Source organism: Grampus griseus, assembly GCF_964374135.1.
Source record: "Grampus griseus genome assembly, chromosome: 2".
NCBI classification, from domain to species: domain Eukaryota; kingdom Metazoa; phylum Chordata; class Mammalia; order Artiodactyla; family Delphinidae; genus Grampus; species Grampus griseus.
This window is the reverse complement of record NC_139018.1, coordinates 108,256,945-108,272,012: the sequence shown is the minus strand read 5'-3', so window position 1 is coordinate 108,272,012 and position 15,068 is coordinate 108,256,945. Positions and strand designations below refer to the sequence as shown.

The following is a 15,068-nucleotide window of genomic DNA, read 5'->3' as shown; positions in this document are numbered from 1 at the left end:
TGTGTGGCCTGGGCCAAGGCCAAGGCCAATGCCCCTTCTCACGGCCAGACCCAGGGAACTAGAAGCCACATTTCTCTGATCCCAGACTGAAGAGGGCTAAATAACTAATTCTGGCTTGCGTGTCGTCGTCCCCCCATCCCCTCCGTCCCCACCCCCTCCTCCGCCAGCTCAGAACTGAAGGTATCCAAGCTCACTTGGCAATTTCTCTGGGCTTTGGAGTTTATGAGAATCTTATATACAAAGTAAATACTCTCTCTGGTGCCAACCCAGATTGAAAAGAGTATGATTCATTTGTCACCATCCTGTACTTTGTCAGCTACCTGGTTGATCCACTTTATTTATTTCAAATTTATTTATTTTTGGCTGTGTTGGGTCTTCGTTGTGGGCTTCCTCTAGTTGTGGCAAGCAGGGGCTACTCTTCGCTGCCATGCGCGGGCTTCTCATTGCGGTGGCTTCTCTTGTTGCGGAGCATGGGTCTCTAGGCTTCAGTAGTTGTGGCTCGCAGGCTCTAGAGTGCAGGCTCAGTAGTTGTGGTGCACGGGCTTAGTTGCTCTGCAGCATGTGGGATCTTCCCGGCCTAGGGCTTGAACCCGTGTCCCCTGCATTGGCAGGTGGATTCTTAACCACTGCGCCACCAGGAAAGCCCTGATCTGCTTTAGATATCCAGAGAGGAACCAGCCAAACAGAGGCCTAAGAGTAACAGAAGAGAGATTCTTGAAGTAACTATTTACCAGGGTGTGATCAGGTTTAAGGGAACGGACAAAGGATTGTAAAGCACCCAGGGACTAGTAACGACCTGAAGAGTCATCACCACTAGGCTTGAAAAAACAAGGAAAGAGAGTTGTCATCCAACAGCTGTTGCTTGAGGAACTTCGTAAAAAATACCGCCACTTCCAGGTCGCAAGTCAGGAAAGCAAAGATAAGGAAAAGATAAGGAACACAGGATGGGGAACCCCCGAGGGGAGGAACTTATCGATTCTTATAGAATCGGCCGCTTTCAAGACTCCTCCTGCGACAGGATAAGCCACGGGTCTCACTTTGACCTTCCCAGACACCAGTAGAAAATGACCAGTTTACGGTTACGAGCTGGAACTACAACTCCCGGCATGCATCTCTCCGCTACAATCGCAAACTTTTCAACGCTAGGATAAAGGGACTTTCCGGAAGAATTGTGGGTCGGGACTTGTAGTTCTTCATTTGGTGGGGGCGGGGGTAAATCGGCCTTCTGCCGTAGCGTGCTCATTGGCGCCCAGGTCACCGCCCCCTTCCCCTCGCCTACGTTCGTGTCTCACGCACGCGCCGCTCGTGCCCACGCCCCCCTCCCTAGGCCTAGGACGCAGGCGCGCGCAAGCCCCCTTGGGGCCGATAGGCGGGGAGGGTGCGGGGGGAGGAGAACGTGGGGGGGGGCATGTTAGGTGTCTATTCAGTAGACGGCAGTGGGGCACGAAGAGTGCGAAGGCATTGCTGCCGGGGGGGTGATATCTGCAGTGGGCCTAGAATCGACAGGAGAGTTCGGAGCCAAGCCAGCGAACCCCGCGAGTAGCAGTCGGCTGCTGAGACCCGGAGGGCGGCAGGGGGCGAAGCCCCAGCCTAGGCCCCGCGGAGATGTCAGGCTGCGGCGCTTGTACTTGCGGCGCCACAGCCGCGCGGCTCATCAGCTCCTCGTTCGCCTCCGCGCCAAGAGGTAACGAAGTAGTCCCGCACCTGAGCTCTTGACCCAGCAGTGGCCTGGCGGGGGCGGCGGGGACCCCGGGGAGGGCGAGAGGCCTCCCCCACCCCGAGAATGTGAGGAGGTGCTCGGCGCTTCGCCTGGCAACTCCCCCTTTCTCCGTGGCATGGGTCTCTGCCAACCTCTGGAGCAGCTGGTTCTCACATTTGAAGTGAAACCCTCTGGCTCCCCCACCCTCCCGCTTTCAGGCCCTCTGACTTTGGGGCCAGAATGTGGTCGCTTCGCAGAAACCCTGAAAGAGGCACGCAGTGCTCCGTTGGTTAAAAAGTGTCCCCAGACCCCACTCCGCAGGTGACTGCCGCCTCCCCTGGCTGCGGCTCCTCTTCCGGAGCCCGGCCGGGTTCCCCTTGGGCCTGTCGTGGGCCGCGGGAAGGGCCCGGATGAGGAGCCGCCACTGTTGGGGGCCCCCCGGGGCCGCGGGGCGCCGAGCGGGCCGTCCCGGGCGCAGGCCGCGCGGGGGCCGCGGTGTCACAGTCGTTGTGCGGCCGCTCACACCGGGACGTAAAGCTGACTCGCACTACTTTTCGGGGGCCGCAGCAAAGCGCCCGAAGAGATGGAAATTCCCACAGAAATTGTTTTTGAAGGGCTTAGGTGTCTCAGGGAGTCAGTCGTTTGCCGGATTTCCTAACTTGACAGCCCCAAGTAGTTTTTTAAGGGTGGCGCTTGTTTACCTGTCCTTTCTGTTTATCAGGAGCTGTGAAAGAGTGGCAACGCCAGCCAAGAGATTCCGGAAAAGAAACCATTTTTCTCTTCCCTAAATCTATGAATAGCAGACAAAGAGTCTAGATCCTGTTATAATCACTAACTTCTAGACAGATTCGTTTTGCTTTGGATTATCAGCTTATGATCTTTGGATTAGAAAAAAACAGCTCCCTTTTCCGAATTTTTAGCTTCATTGTAAAATTCTTACAGTTTACTAAATATTTATTTTCCGACAGTTTATTTCACAGAGGGATTCAATGAGGTTGTGTGGGCAGAAGCATTTTGTAAAATGGTACATAAATGTAAAGGAGTGAATTTAGTCCCAGGACACTGTTAATCCTGAACAAGTAGACATCCCTATTCCAGGAATATGAGTTGCAAACACTCGAAATTGACAGATATTTAAATTCATTTATTTGACAAATTTGTTGAGGGCCTGCTATGTGTCAGGCCCTGCTTTGGTGCTGGAGATGGAAGGGTGAATAAGTCCTCATCTTCGAGTTTAGAGGAATAGACAAAGAATAATATTGTTTCTGGGCCTGTATAAGGTATGTGTTCTCCGTGGGCAGGGAAGGCTTCTTTGACAACATTCTTTGTCTCTATCAATTGTCCCTGAAAACTGTGAGTTATAGAAAGTGTGCAGCTATTTGTTTATTTTTCTTTTCAAAACAACATCTTTCAAAATTAAATCTATCATTAGGTAAATCAGCAAAAACTAATGACTTATTTAGGAATTATCTATTTGTTTCTCAGTTAATACAAGTTTACTAGAGGTTTTCAGAAATACCAAACTATAATTTTCACTGTAAAGGAGTAAATTAAATCTAAAATATGAGACATTACCCAATATCATTATAGAATTTAATATTTTTATATGACAATGAAACAGCAAATGGATTTACATAAAATGTTTGTTTTCCATGGTAGAAACTCTAAAAGTATACATAAGTCTACAAGAATATAAAGATGTATTTTTTTAAGGCCTGAAAAACCTTGAAGAGGGTTATTTTTATTTAGAATTCTTGGAAAGAGGAAGAGAGGTGAAAGAAAAATCACAATTGAACTTTAGCTAGTTTATTATTCTTATGTACAGAGTTAAGAATTTCAGCAACATAATTTAAACAAATAAAAATAGTTTCATCAATATAGTCTTCTAACAGGAAATTTGTACAATGAATTAAGAATAAAAGGGGAGATTTCAGAGCTCCTCTGAAGTACAGTGCTATTCTCTATTTCTATTGGTTTATCTGTCATGTTAGACTTTAAAAATTTTAAACGGTAGTTTGAAAAATTAATTTGATAAATTGTCATACTAGACACTGGATCTGTTTTCTTTTCCTGTTGGGCTATGTGTATCCAATTTAATGTGTTTTTCTTCACTATTCTCTTTGAATATGAAACCTATAGTAAAGTAAAATTTTAAAATATTTTTTCTACTTGAATTGCTGGTGTTTTCAATATTGATGTATATTTTTTCAAATGTACTTTGCATATATAACAGTTTGCATTCTAAATATATGCATTCAGAAATGTTTGATTCCATTTAAAAAATTCTGAGTGACAGTACTTGGTTTGAATTTGGCTGTGAGAATTGTGTGCTCCTGTGTAACTCAGGGTGTCACCTCATGAGGGTGTAAATGAAGATTTGAAGATGCTCAAACATGTTGGTGGGCATCCATAATTTTTTTTAGCTATATTTTAATTCTCTCTCTCTCTCTCTCTCTCTCTCTCCCTCTCTCCCCCCTCCCCCTCTCGTAGTTAAATCCAATACAAATTAATATGACAAAGTGAGTAAATGATAGAGCATCTTTATTTCTACAATAGCACACTATTTCCTAATCAACATTTCTCTTTTCTTGGGCATGTTCATCTTCAGACCAGCAGACTAGTAGTTTTAGTGAAAACCTATCAAACGTTTTTAAACTTGAGGAAAGCTATCATAGGAGTGATGTTATTTTTCTTTATTAAGAAGTATGCAGTATTCCTGAAGTAATAACTTGGGCATAAAATAAAAATTTGAGATTATTAAAAGCAATAAGCATCTACTAAGTTGCCAGCATTGTTTGCGAGTTTTTGTTGAATTTTGTTTCCAATTTGTGTTGGAGATTAGAGGACTGGTGTTCAAGAGAGCATTTAACTTAATTTGCCGTTTCATCAGTTGTTATACACTTAAAATATTGTCACTACAAATATAGTTTTAAATTTTAATTAGTTCTTTTGCTCTATTTCTAAAATGCAAATTAAAGATCGGTTAATCTTCTAAGCTGAATCATTTGTATGTTTTTGGAGAATGCTTAGTTCAAGATTGAATATAGAAAGTCAAGTATTTAGAAATTGAATAAATTACCCTCCAAGTTCTTAATAGCCCTAAAATCATTGTGCCTTATTCTAATATATATTTTTAAAAAAAAACTGCTCTGAAACTCAAAGCTTTATCCTTATGACAGAGTTTTGTAAGGAGTTTAACTTGACTGTCTTCTGTCATTGCTGCCAAGTACTCTTTCGAAATATACTTCCCATAAATACTTCCCTTTTTGGCTTTTAGGGGTTTTTCACCTGGGTTCACAGGCTTCCAAAGGGCCCAGGGATAGAATTCAGAGGTTCTTTGAACTTTATTTTCACTAATCTGAGTGAAATATAGCATTTCCTTCAATTACGAATGTAGGCAGCAAACCACAGTAGTATTAGCAATACCTGTGGATTTGTCACCAATCAAACACAGATATTTTCATATCACATTACATTACTGGTATTTCAAAATATTGTTTATACTTTCCACTACTTTGAAATCATGGTAGTTACATTAAAAGCTGTTAGATCTTATTTAATTTTGTTAGTTAAGAAGAATATTTTTAAAGAGAAAAACAAATACTGTATGCTAACACGTATATATGGAATCTAAAAAAAAAAAAGTGGTCATGAAGAACCTAGGGGCAAAACGGGAATAAAGACACTGACCTACTAGGGAATGGACTTGAGGATATGGGGAGGGGGAAGGGTAAGCTGGGACAAAGTGAGAGAGTGGCATGGACATATATACACTACCAAATGTAAAATAGATAGCTAGTGGGAAGCAGCCGCACAGCACTGGGAGATCAGCTCGTGCTTTGTGACCACCTAGAGGGGTGGGAGGGAGGGAGATGCAAGAGGGAAGAGATAAGGGGACATATGTATATGTATAACTGATTCACTTTGTTATAAAGCAGAAACTAACACACCATTGTAAAGCAATTATACTCCAATAAAGATGTTAAAAAAAGAATATTTTAAAAATATTTTGATAACTACTTGAGGATAATTGGTTTCCTTTGTTATGTATTTTATTCTGTACATTTAAAAACATTCTGAATAGGCTTTACCAGACTGCCAGAGGGCACAAAAAAGGGTTAAAAACTGATTGGGTTGCTGCAATAATTTCTGTGAGGATTTTATATGATTGGTGAATGACTGATCATTTAAATTGTTTTGTACAGTGGTTTTAAAAAGTGGAGTCCTCAAACCAGCAGCATCAGCATCATCTGGGAACTTGTTAGAAATGCATTCTTGGGTCCCACCTCATACCTTCTGAATCAGAACCAGGGAGAATCCCCTCCAGCCTGTGGTTTAACAAGTTCTCCAGGTGATTCTAATGCATGCCCAAGTTTGAGACCCAGAGGTTTAGTATTTACAGCGTCTTGTTGGTGTAGCCCTTAGATTATATCAGTAGAATATTAAAACAGCTCTCCAGTACCATACCATCAGGGCCAGCAAAGAAATTCTTAAATTTAGATTTTTAAATGATATGAACATGTTTCTCAGATAGTATTTTCTGTGGTGACTGTATGGTTGCATTGGTTTCATATGTTACTTGATAAATTATTTAAGGTGAAGGACACTTTTTCTTTCTATTCAAGTAGATTTTAAAAGGATCATGTTCATAATTTTTATCTCTCTTAAATTCCCAAAGATAATTTCCTTTCAGCTTATTTTCTAATAATACTAGATATTGTAAATTGTTAAATACTATTTTAAAAGATGTATTGTAAGTGGGAAATAATACACTCTATCTGATACTTCAGGGCTGTTTTGATCTAAACATCCAAGTACAAATAGCCTCACATAAAGCTTGTTACAATTGTAGTTTTCTTTGTGAATACATCATAAAGATTCAATAAAAAAGTTACCCTTGTTACATAGATTATAATAAATTACTGTATTATGCTACCTTTCATATTAACTTATAATGGATGTTTTCAAGCACACACAAAATAGAACACTGAACCCCAAAATACCTGTCACCCAGCGTTAAGGTGCATTCAACTTTCTGCATTCTTGATTTCATCTATCCCTCTCCTCCATGACTTTTTCTAGACTTGCTTTTTAGATTGACATAGTCTTTAAGTCATATTATGTCCTTGGAAAAACATTAATGTTTAGCTTAAATTTCATAAACTACCTTAGATCTCATTCTAATGAGAGAGTAATAGCTAACATAATTTACTGCAGAAAATGGAAATGTTACAGAGAAAATTTGAAATGTCTTTTGAAGATGTTTCTTAGAAGGAAAACATCAAATGTAGTTGGTTTTTTTTTTTCCTTATTAATAGTCAAGCTTAATAGTGTTAAGCAAAATTTTACACTCTTTGGGTTAGGGACTGGGATGTCATAATCCTTTTTTGGTGTTCTTTGTGAATTTATATAGAAATGAGAAAATTTGTTTCCTCTTACTTGTATCTTTCCTGAGTAGTTTGGTGGGTTCATTTTAGTACTTCGTGTAACTGGAGATGGCCTATGGTGATAAGTAAAGAAACTAGTTCTAACAGTAAAGAAACTAGTTCTAACAGTGTACAAAATTGTGTTGGAAAATGGGAGTCGTTAAAAAAAGAGTTATATAATTAAGCATTTGGTTTTGAATTGTTTGATGTACATAATTTTTTTTTTTTTGCGGTACACGGGCCTCTCACTGTTGTGGCCTCTCCCTTTGGGGAGCACAGGCTTCGGACGCGCAGGCTCAGCGACCATGGCTCACGGGCCCAGCCGCTCCGCGGCATGTGGGATCTTCCCAGACCGGGGCACAAACCCGCGTCCCCTGCATCGGCAGGCGGACTCTCAACCACTGCGCCACCAGGGAAGCCCTACATAATTTTAAACCAGTTTTTGCATTTGGATACAATATATACATGTGTGCATGATCTTTTAAAAGCCCTAACAGGTGTGGGAATGAAAATTTAAGTCCTGAGTTGTGAATTTTGCAGGGAATAAAATGAGGGAGGGAAAATCAGTTTCTTAAATTTATCTAAGTGTTAACCCCTTGGTTGTTTATTACCTCCTAATAGCACTCTGCTGGGAAACTTCCTTTTTGGGGATTCATTAATGTACATTATAGCTTATGCAAGATTCTGAATAGCTCTAGTGTACTGAAGTCTATGGAATTTTGTTTAACCTATTGTATGACCATTCAGTTTTCTTGTGTAGGGAACAGTCTTTTAAAGACCAGCTTGGGAAATGCTGCCTTATGGGAGTATGGCTCTTTTGCCATTGACTATAATTTATTCGGAGGCCTGTTTCGTATTTATATGGAAAAAAGCAGGAGTCAGCAAACAGTGGCCCCATGGAACAAATCCAGCCACACCCATGTGTTTACATATTGTTTAAACTTGCTTTCATGTTACAGGGAGAATTAATGAGATTGAGACTACATATATGGCCCACAAAGCTGAAAATACTTACTATCCTCGTCTTTTACAGAAAAAGTTTGCCAAATAAGTCAGTGATTAACCTATGTCTTTTTTAAGAATTAACTTCAAATATGGCAAAAGGTTAAAATGTTTGAAAGCTGGATGGTGGTTACACAATATTTTTTTATTGAAATATATTTCTCTTTTCTATAGGATTGAAATATTTTATTAAAACATGATTTAATGAATAGCACATAACTTTTAAAAGAACATTTGAAATTTGTTGCCATTGTTGCAGATATTACCCCCATATAACCAAAGAGACAGATGAGTTCATGTCAATTGTTTATTCTCATTGGTAGAAATAGTATAAGAAGTATAAGAATATAGGACATAAATGGCCTTTTTCCCCTACAGGTGTGGCAGATGTTGAACTGCTTATTTTTCACACTTTGAAAGAGCCATTCATTGTTATGACCTGGATGGTCTTTCCTTACTTCCAAAGCACAGGTCGGGCCAGTTTTTGAAGATGGTGTCACCGGTTTGTACTACTGCTGTGAAGACTATAGCTTTTTCAACCTCCTTTATGCTTGAGGGATTTTTGTCCCCAGGGGACTTATTGAAGGTGTGTTAATATTTGATGTGTAGACTAAATTTCATTGTATTTTCAGGTATTTCTTGTGGTCGCATTCATATACCAGTTTTAGGAAGGCTTGGGACCTTTGAAACTCAGCTTCTACGAAGAGCTCCTTTTAGAGCCTTTACAGAAACACCAGCATACTTTGCTTCAAAAGATGGGATGAGTAAAGATGGCTCTGGAGATGGAAATAAGGTATTTTGTCTTTATTGGCATCTATACACATATTTGAGTTCCCTCATTTAAACAATTAAATATAATACTACTACTCTGTATTTCATTGGTTTGTATGTTTTCTGTAGGAAATGTGAAATATATAAAATGATCTGAAGAATTTTACATATTTAAAAAAAATAAATTTATTTACTTATTTATTTTTTGGCTGCATTGCGTCTTTGTTGCTGCGCGTGGGCTTTCTCTGGTTGCAGCAAGTGGGGGCTACTTTTGTTTGCGGTGCGTGAGCTTCTCACTGCGGTGGCTTCTTTTGTTGCGGAGCACAGGCACTAGTTGTACGGGCTTCAGTAGTTGTGGCTTGTGGGCTCAGTAGTTGGGCTCTAGAGTGCATCCGAACTTGTGGCACACGGGCTTAGTTGCTCCACGGCACGTGGGATCTTCCTGGACCAGGGATTGAACCCGTATCCCCTGCGTTGGCAGGCGGATTCTAACCACTGTGCCACCAGGGAAGTCCCTACATATTTTTATTTTGTGTTATCAGTCTGAGCCATAAAATAGTTTGATAAGCATTGCACTTAGTAAGCAGTAGCTAAAATTTCTAACACCCCAAAGCAGTAAAGAAGCTTCATTAAGGCGTAGAGAACGGACATGTGGACACAGGCAGGGAAGAGGAGGGAGGGACGAATTGGGAGATTAGGATTGACGTATATACACTACTATGCATAAAATAGATAGCTAGTGGGAACATTCTGTAAAGCACAGGAAGCTCAGCTCAGTGTTCTGTGACCACCTAGATGGGTGAGATGGAGGAGGGTGGGAGGGAGGTCCAAGAGGGAGGGGGTATATGTATATATATAACTGATTCATTTCATTGTACAGCAGAAACTAACACAACATTCTAAAGGAATTATACTCCAATAAAAAAAAATAATCTATGTAGTCAGTCTCATGGTTGGTTGGATTGGGAATAACCATCATTTTCTGCTTCCACACAGTTCTTACAACTCATGATAGTATAAACCTTACTTCATCCTCTACCTCAAAATCTTAGATATCTGTATAACTTAATGTTAGGCTACTCTGTAGCTAGCAAGTAGATGATTGGTGATTGTATTAGGTCAGTGAGTTATCATTTTTTTTTATTATGTGAATTTGACAACACTTGAGTTATTAATATATGTGAGACAAAATGCTAGGTGCTTTCATATCCACACTTAATCCTAACAATGACCCTCTAAAGTAGGTGAAATTATCCCCATTTTAGAGATGGTAAAAGTTAGATTCAAGGAAGTTGAGTCACTACTTGCCAAGATAATAACTCCTGATTCAATTTCATTGAAATGTAGTTTTTTACCTATAGTAACTTTTTTTAATTTACTAGTGCTTATTGATTTTTTTCCCGTAGTGTTTATTGATTGTCATTGCAGAAAAGCTAATTATACATGCTGGCACATACCATGTAAAGAAGGAGTGCAGTAAATATATGTGTTTACTAGAACTGATTTTATTGTTTTTACACCAGTGACAATAGAGATATAAATTATACTAATAATTCCATTCTAAAAATTGTAAACATTATAAGATTACAAACAATATTGTTTATACTTAAGTTACATGGTGGTTGCCTGAAAGTAATAATTGACTCTTCCTTTTTTTTTTTTCTTCCACAACATTAGAAATCAGCAAGTGAGGGAAGCAGTAAGAAGTCAGGCTCTGGGAATTCTGGGAAAGGTGGAAACCAGCTTCGCTGTCCTAAATGTGGAGACTTGTGCACACACGTAGAGACCTTTGTGTGTAAGTATTCTTCTATTGTTCTTCTTTTTCCCTGCCTTTTCTGTAAGTCGTTACTTGCATTATATACATTGTATAAACATATACATTATAAATACATACATTATATAAACTAGAATTATTTTCTTCCTGAACTTACGTTAGTCTTTTACGTTCACCGGATACTAAAAATCTCCTGGACTAGTAATGCTTTGCACTGTGGTATAAGGTAATTTAAGAAAACTCTTTGCTTCTTTTTTTTTTTTCTCTCTTTTTTTTTTTTTGCCGTACATGGGCCTCTCACTGTTGTGGCCTCTCCCGCTCTGGGCACGCAGGCTCAGTGGCCATGGCTCACGGGCCCAGCCGCTCTGCGGCATGTGGGATCCTCCTGGACCGGGGCACGAACCCATGTCCCCTGCATCGGCAGGCAGACTCTCAACCACTGCGCCACCAGGGAAGCCCTCTTTGCTTCTTTATTTTGCTTACATGTGTTTATTTTAAATTTGGATTTTGTGGCTTTTCATGTATGTAACCATTAAGCTGTAGAAGAAGCAAGGCTTATTTATTCTGTATTTGTTCTTCAGATACCTATTAAGCATCTCATATAGCTGGAGATTGTCAGTTATTCAAATATTAAGGTATTTTCCCTTTCTGAGTACTTACCAGAGGTGCTAAGTCCTCAGTTCTAGGAAGTGTCTGATAATTATTAGTGATTCAGACACTAAGAGAAGGAAGACATCAATAGTCCTATTTTTTTTTTTTTTTTTGCGGTACGCGGGCCTCTCACTGCTGTGGCCTCTCCCGTTGCGGAGCACAGGCTCCAGACGCGCAGGCTCAGCGGCCATGGCTCACGGGCCCAGCCGCTCGGCGGCACGTGGGATCCTCCCGGACCGGGGCATGAACCCGTGTCCCCTGCATCGGCAGGCGGACTCCCAACCACTGCGCCACCAGGGAAGCCCCAATAGTCCTATTTTTGCTGTTAGTGTCAGTAACTATTTCTGAAATGCAGAGATGCTACTGCTGATATTTTATTTAATGAATCAGATAAATCATTTCCTACATGATTAGAGTTGATGGTAATGACTCAAGAGTAAATTACTTTGCACTACCATGGTACCTGCTATACTATCCAATTGTGAAAAGATTGACGGTCAGGCTTGGCAGAAGTTTCAGTTTCTGATGATTAACTAGAGAGGATTCTCTATATTCTAACTCAAATATTGAGACTTCAGTTACATTTTCACATCTATCATTAATATTAATTGGCCACTATATGAAAATGTATTACATGTAGCATATCTTTACAATTTTGGAAAGACCTTTAAAGTGGTACCATTCTATATGAGGTTCTCTTTGTGGCTTTGCCTAGTAAGAGATCAAAGAGAAGAATCAGTATGAATGAAAATTAATTTGGATTGCAACATAAAATGAAAGTGGTAGAATTGGATGATATAACTTCTAAATAACATTTACTTTTAACACATTGGTGTCATATAGTAAAATTCCAAAATGTCTGAGGATTGCTCAGTTCATACTGGCAGTGTCATATTACATGTTTTAATCAAGAAAATTTCCATTTTTTTCCCCAAAGAAAGATTTCAACCTTTATAGACCTATAATTCTACTCTAAAAATGATTTCCTAGAATAGAAAAGGAAAGAAACTAACATTTAATAAATGTCAGTATGTATAATTTTATTCTCACAATCTTATTTTTGCCAAAACAGGGAATATCCTCATTTTTATAAATGAAGTAGCTAAAATTAAGTTTAAGTAATTCATCCAAGGTTATAGAGCAGTGAAGATTTCTTATTCAGAAATTCCTTTCCTATTCAGAAGTTCCTGTCCTTTGTACCAACTGGAATTCTTTAGGGATAAACTAGCTCCTCTTGAGATTAAATTTTTCTTTTTATACAGTGTTTTCATAACTTTCCAGGTTGTATTAATCACTGAAGGTGATTGTTAACGTACAGATTCCCACCTTCCCTAGAGATTATCTAGATAAAAAACACTATACTTTAGTGTTATCTAATCAACTCAAGGCTGTTTCCTTTGGGAATTATAATTAGGGAGGGAGATGTGGGAGTAGAGAATATGGAAGAAAAGAGTAAAACAAGAGTACATTCTTACAAAGCATCTGTTGAGTCAGACACTGCTAGGCCCAGGAAATACACAGATGAGCATGATACTGTCCCTTTCCTCTGGAGCTGTACTGCATAGAAGAAAGAATCCCCAACAGTGAGGCCCTCTTCCTTGGTTTTGCTGGCCCATAATAAAAGTCTCTCCAGAATGTATCCCTTTTGAATGCTGAGGATCTTCTGTGTCTACTCACTGAAAATTGGATCATCCTGGTTCTAAAGAATGTTGTTTGAACGTGGGTTATTCATTTTGTTTGAATCTGCATTTATTAGTTATTAGTTCATAAACATCTTTTTATGTGCTTTTTGTTTGTTTTTGTTTTTATTCTTTTACGTGCTTCTTAGTCACTTGTAATTCTTTTGTGAATGGCCTGTTTAAGTGTCTACTTTTTTTGTCCTTTTAAATTATTTTTAATTACCTGAGGAATACATATGTATATCTCCCTTTGTAAAAAAAAAAGTAGAGCATTATAGATAATGCTAAAGATATATTTCTGTAATATGTCTTCATTGAACACATAACTTTTAAAAAGCATAAATGGTTTCATATTGTTCATGTTTCTGCAAATTGTTTTTTTTCCCAACTCAACAGTGTTTTGAGAGCTTTGTGTGTTGATACATACAAGTTCTTTTAAATTTTAATTTTTTATTGAGCTATTATTATTCACATACCATACAATTCACCCTTTTAAAGTATACATTTCAGGAATTTTTAGTATATCCATGAAGTTGTACAGTCATCACCAGTATCTAATTCCTGAATATTTATATCACCCCCAAAAGAAACCCCATAACCCTTAGCAGTCACTTTCCACCTTTTCCCCTCCCAGCCTTGGCAACCATTAACCTACTTGTGGTCTCTATGGATATGTCTATTCTGGATATTTCATATAAATAGGATTATACATTATGTGACTTTTTATATCTGGCTTTTTTTACTTAGCATGTTTTCACGGTTGATCAGTGTTGTATTATGTATCAGTACTTCATTGCTTTTTATGGCTGAATAGTATTTCCATTGTTTATCCATTCATCAGTTGATGGACATTTGAGAGTTGTTTCTGCTTGTTGGACATTATGAATGAATAATGCTACTGTGAACATTTGTTTACAAGTTTTTGTGTGTACTTATGTTTTTACTTCTCTTGGGTATATGCTTAGGAATGGAATTGCTGGGTGAAATGTTAACTTTGTTTAGCTTTTTAAGGAACTGCTACAGAGGTGGTAGTTTTACAACCATTTTACAACCCCACTAACAATGTGTAAGGGTTCTAATTTCTCTACATCCTCTTCAACATTTATGTCTTTTTTTTTTTTTTAATATAGTTTTTTTTTTTTTTTTTTTTTTTTTTTTTGCGGTACGCGGGCCTCTCACCGTTGTGGCCTCTCCCATTGCGGAGCACAGGCTCCGGATGCGCAGGCTCAGTGGCCACGGCTCACGGGCCCAGCCGCTCCACAGCATGTGGGATCTTCCCGGACCGGGGCACGAACCCGTGTCCCCTGCATCGGCAGGCGGACTCTCAACCACTGTGCCACCAGGGAAGCCCTATGTCTTTTTTTATTATAGCCATCATAGGGATGGGAAGTGGTATCTCATCATGGTTGTGATCTACATTTCCCTAATGACTAAAGATGTTAAGCATCTTTTCATGTGCTTATTGACCATTTGTATATCTTCTTTGGAGAAAAGACTAAATTTTTTGTCCATTTTTAAGTTGGGTTATCTTTTTATTGTTGAGCTATAAGAGGTCTTTATGTATTTTGAATACTAGACCCTTATCTAGATACGTGATGTGCAAATATTTTTTCTCATTCTATGGGTAGTCCTTTCCTTTTAAATGCTGTATAGCAGGAGTCAGCAAACTTTTACTATAAAGACCAAATATTAAGTATTTTAGACTTTATGGGCCATATGGTCTCTGTTGTGACTTTTCTTCTTTGCTGTTATACTGCAGAAGCAACCATAGACAATGTAAAACAGTGAGGATGGCTATGTTCCAATAAAATTTTGTATATGGACACTGAAATTTGAATTTCATATAACTTTCATTGTCATTTTTTTAATGTAGAAACTGTTCTTAGCTCATTGATCTTGCTGTACATATTTCATCTCACAAGTATATTTGTAGTGATTTTTATGTTTTCTTATAGTGGTATTACTCTTGCTTGACTGTAGAAATAAAATGCCATTTTTATAGATACCATTATGAATGTATAGAAAATCATCAGAAATTGAAATAATATCTAAGATTCTTGATTATA

At 38.9% G+C, this 15,068-nt stretch overlaps 1 protein-coding gene across 1 annotated transcript in view; it reads left to right on the top strand.

The window, feature by feature from the left end:
* Positions 1-1,363: 1,363 nt before the first annotated feature.
* CLPX (caseinolytic mitochondrial matrix peptidase chaperone subunit X) overlaps positions 1,364-15,068 on the top strand; it is a 37,283-nt gene continuing 23,578 nt past the window's right edge. The window contains exons 1-3 of the mRNA XM_082649483.1: positions 1,364-1,684; positions 8,760-8,920; positions 10,576-10,693. Coding sequence (XP_082505609.1) covers positions 1,606-1,684; positions 8,760-8,920; positions 10,576-10,693 — 358 coding nt within the window. The 5' untranslated portion in view covers positions 1,364-1,605. The remainder of the gene's footprint in view (positions 1,685-8,759; positions 8,921-10,575; positions 10,694-15,068) is intronic.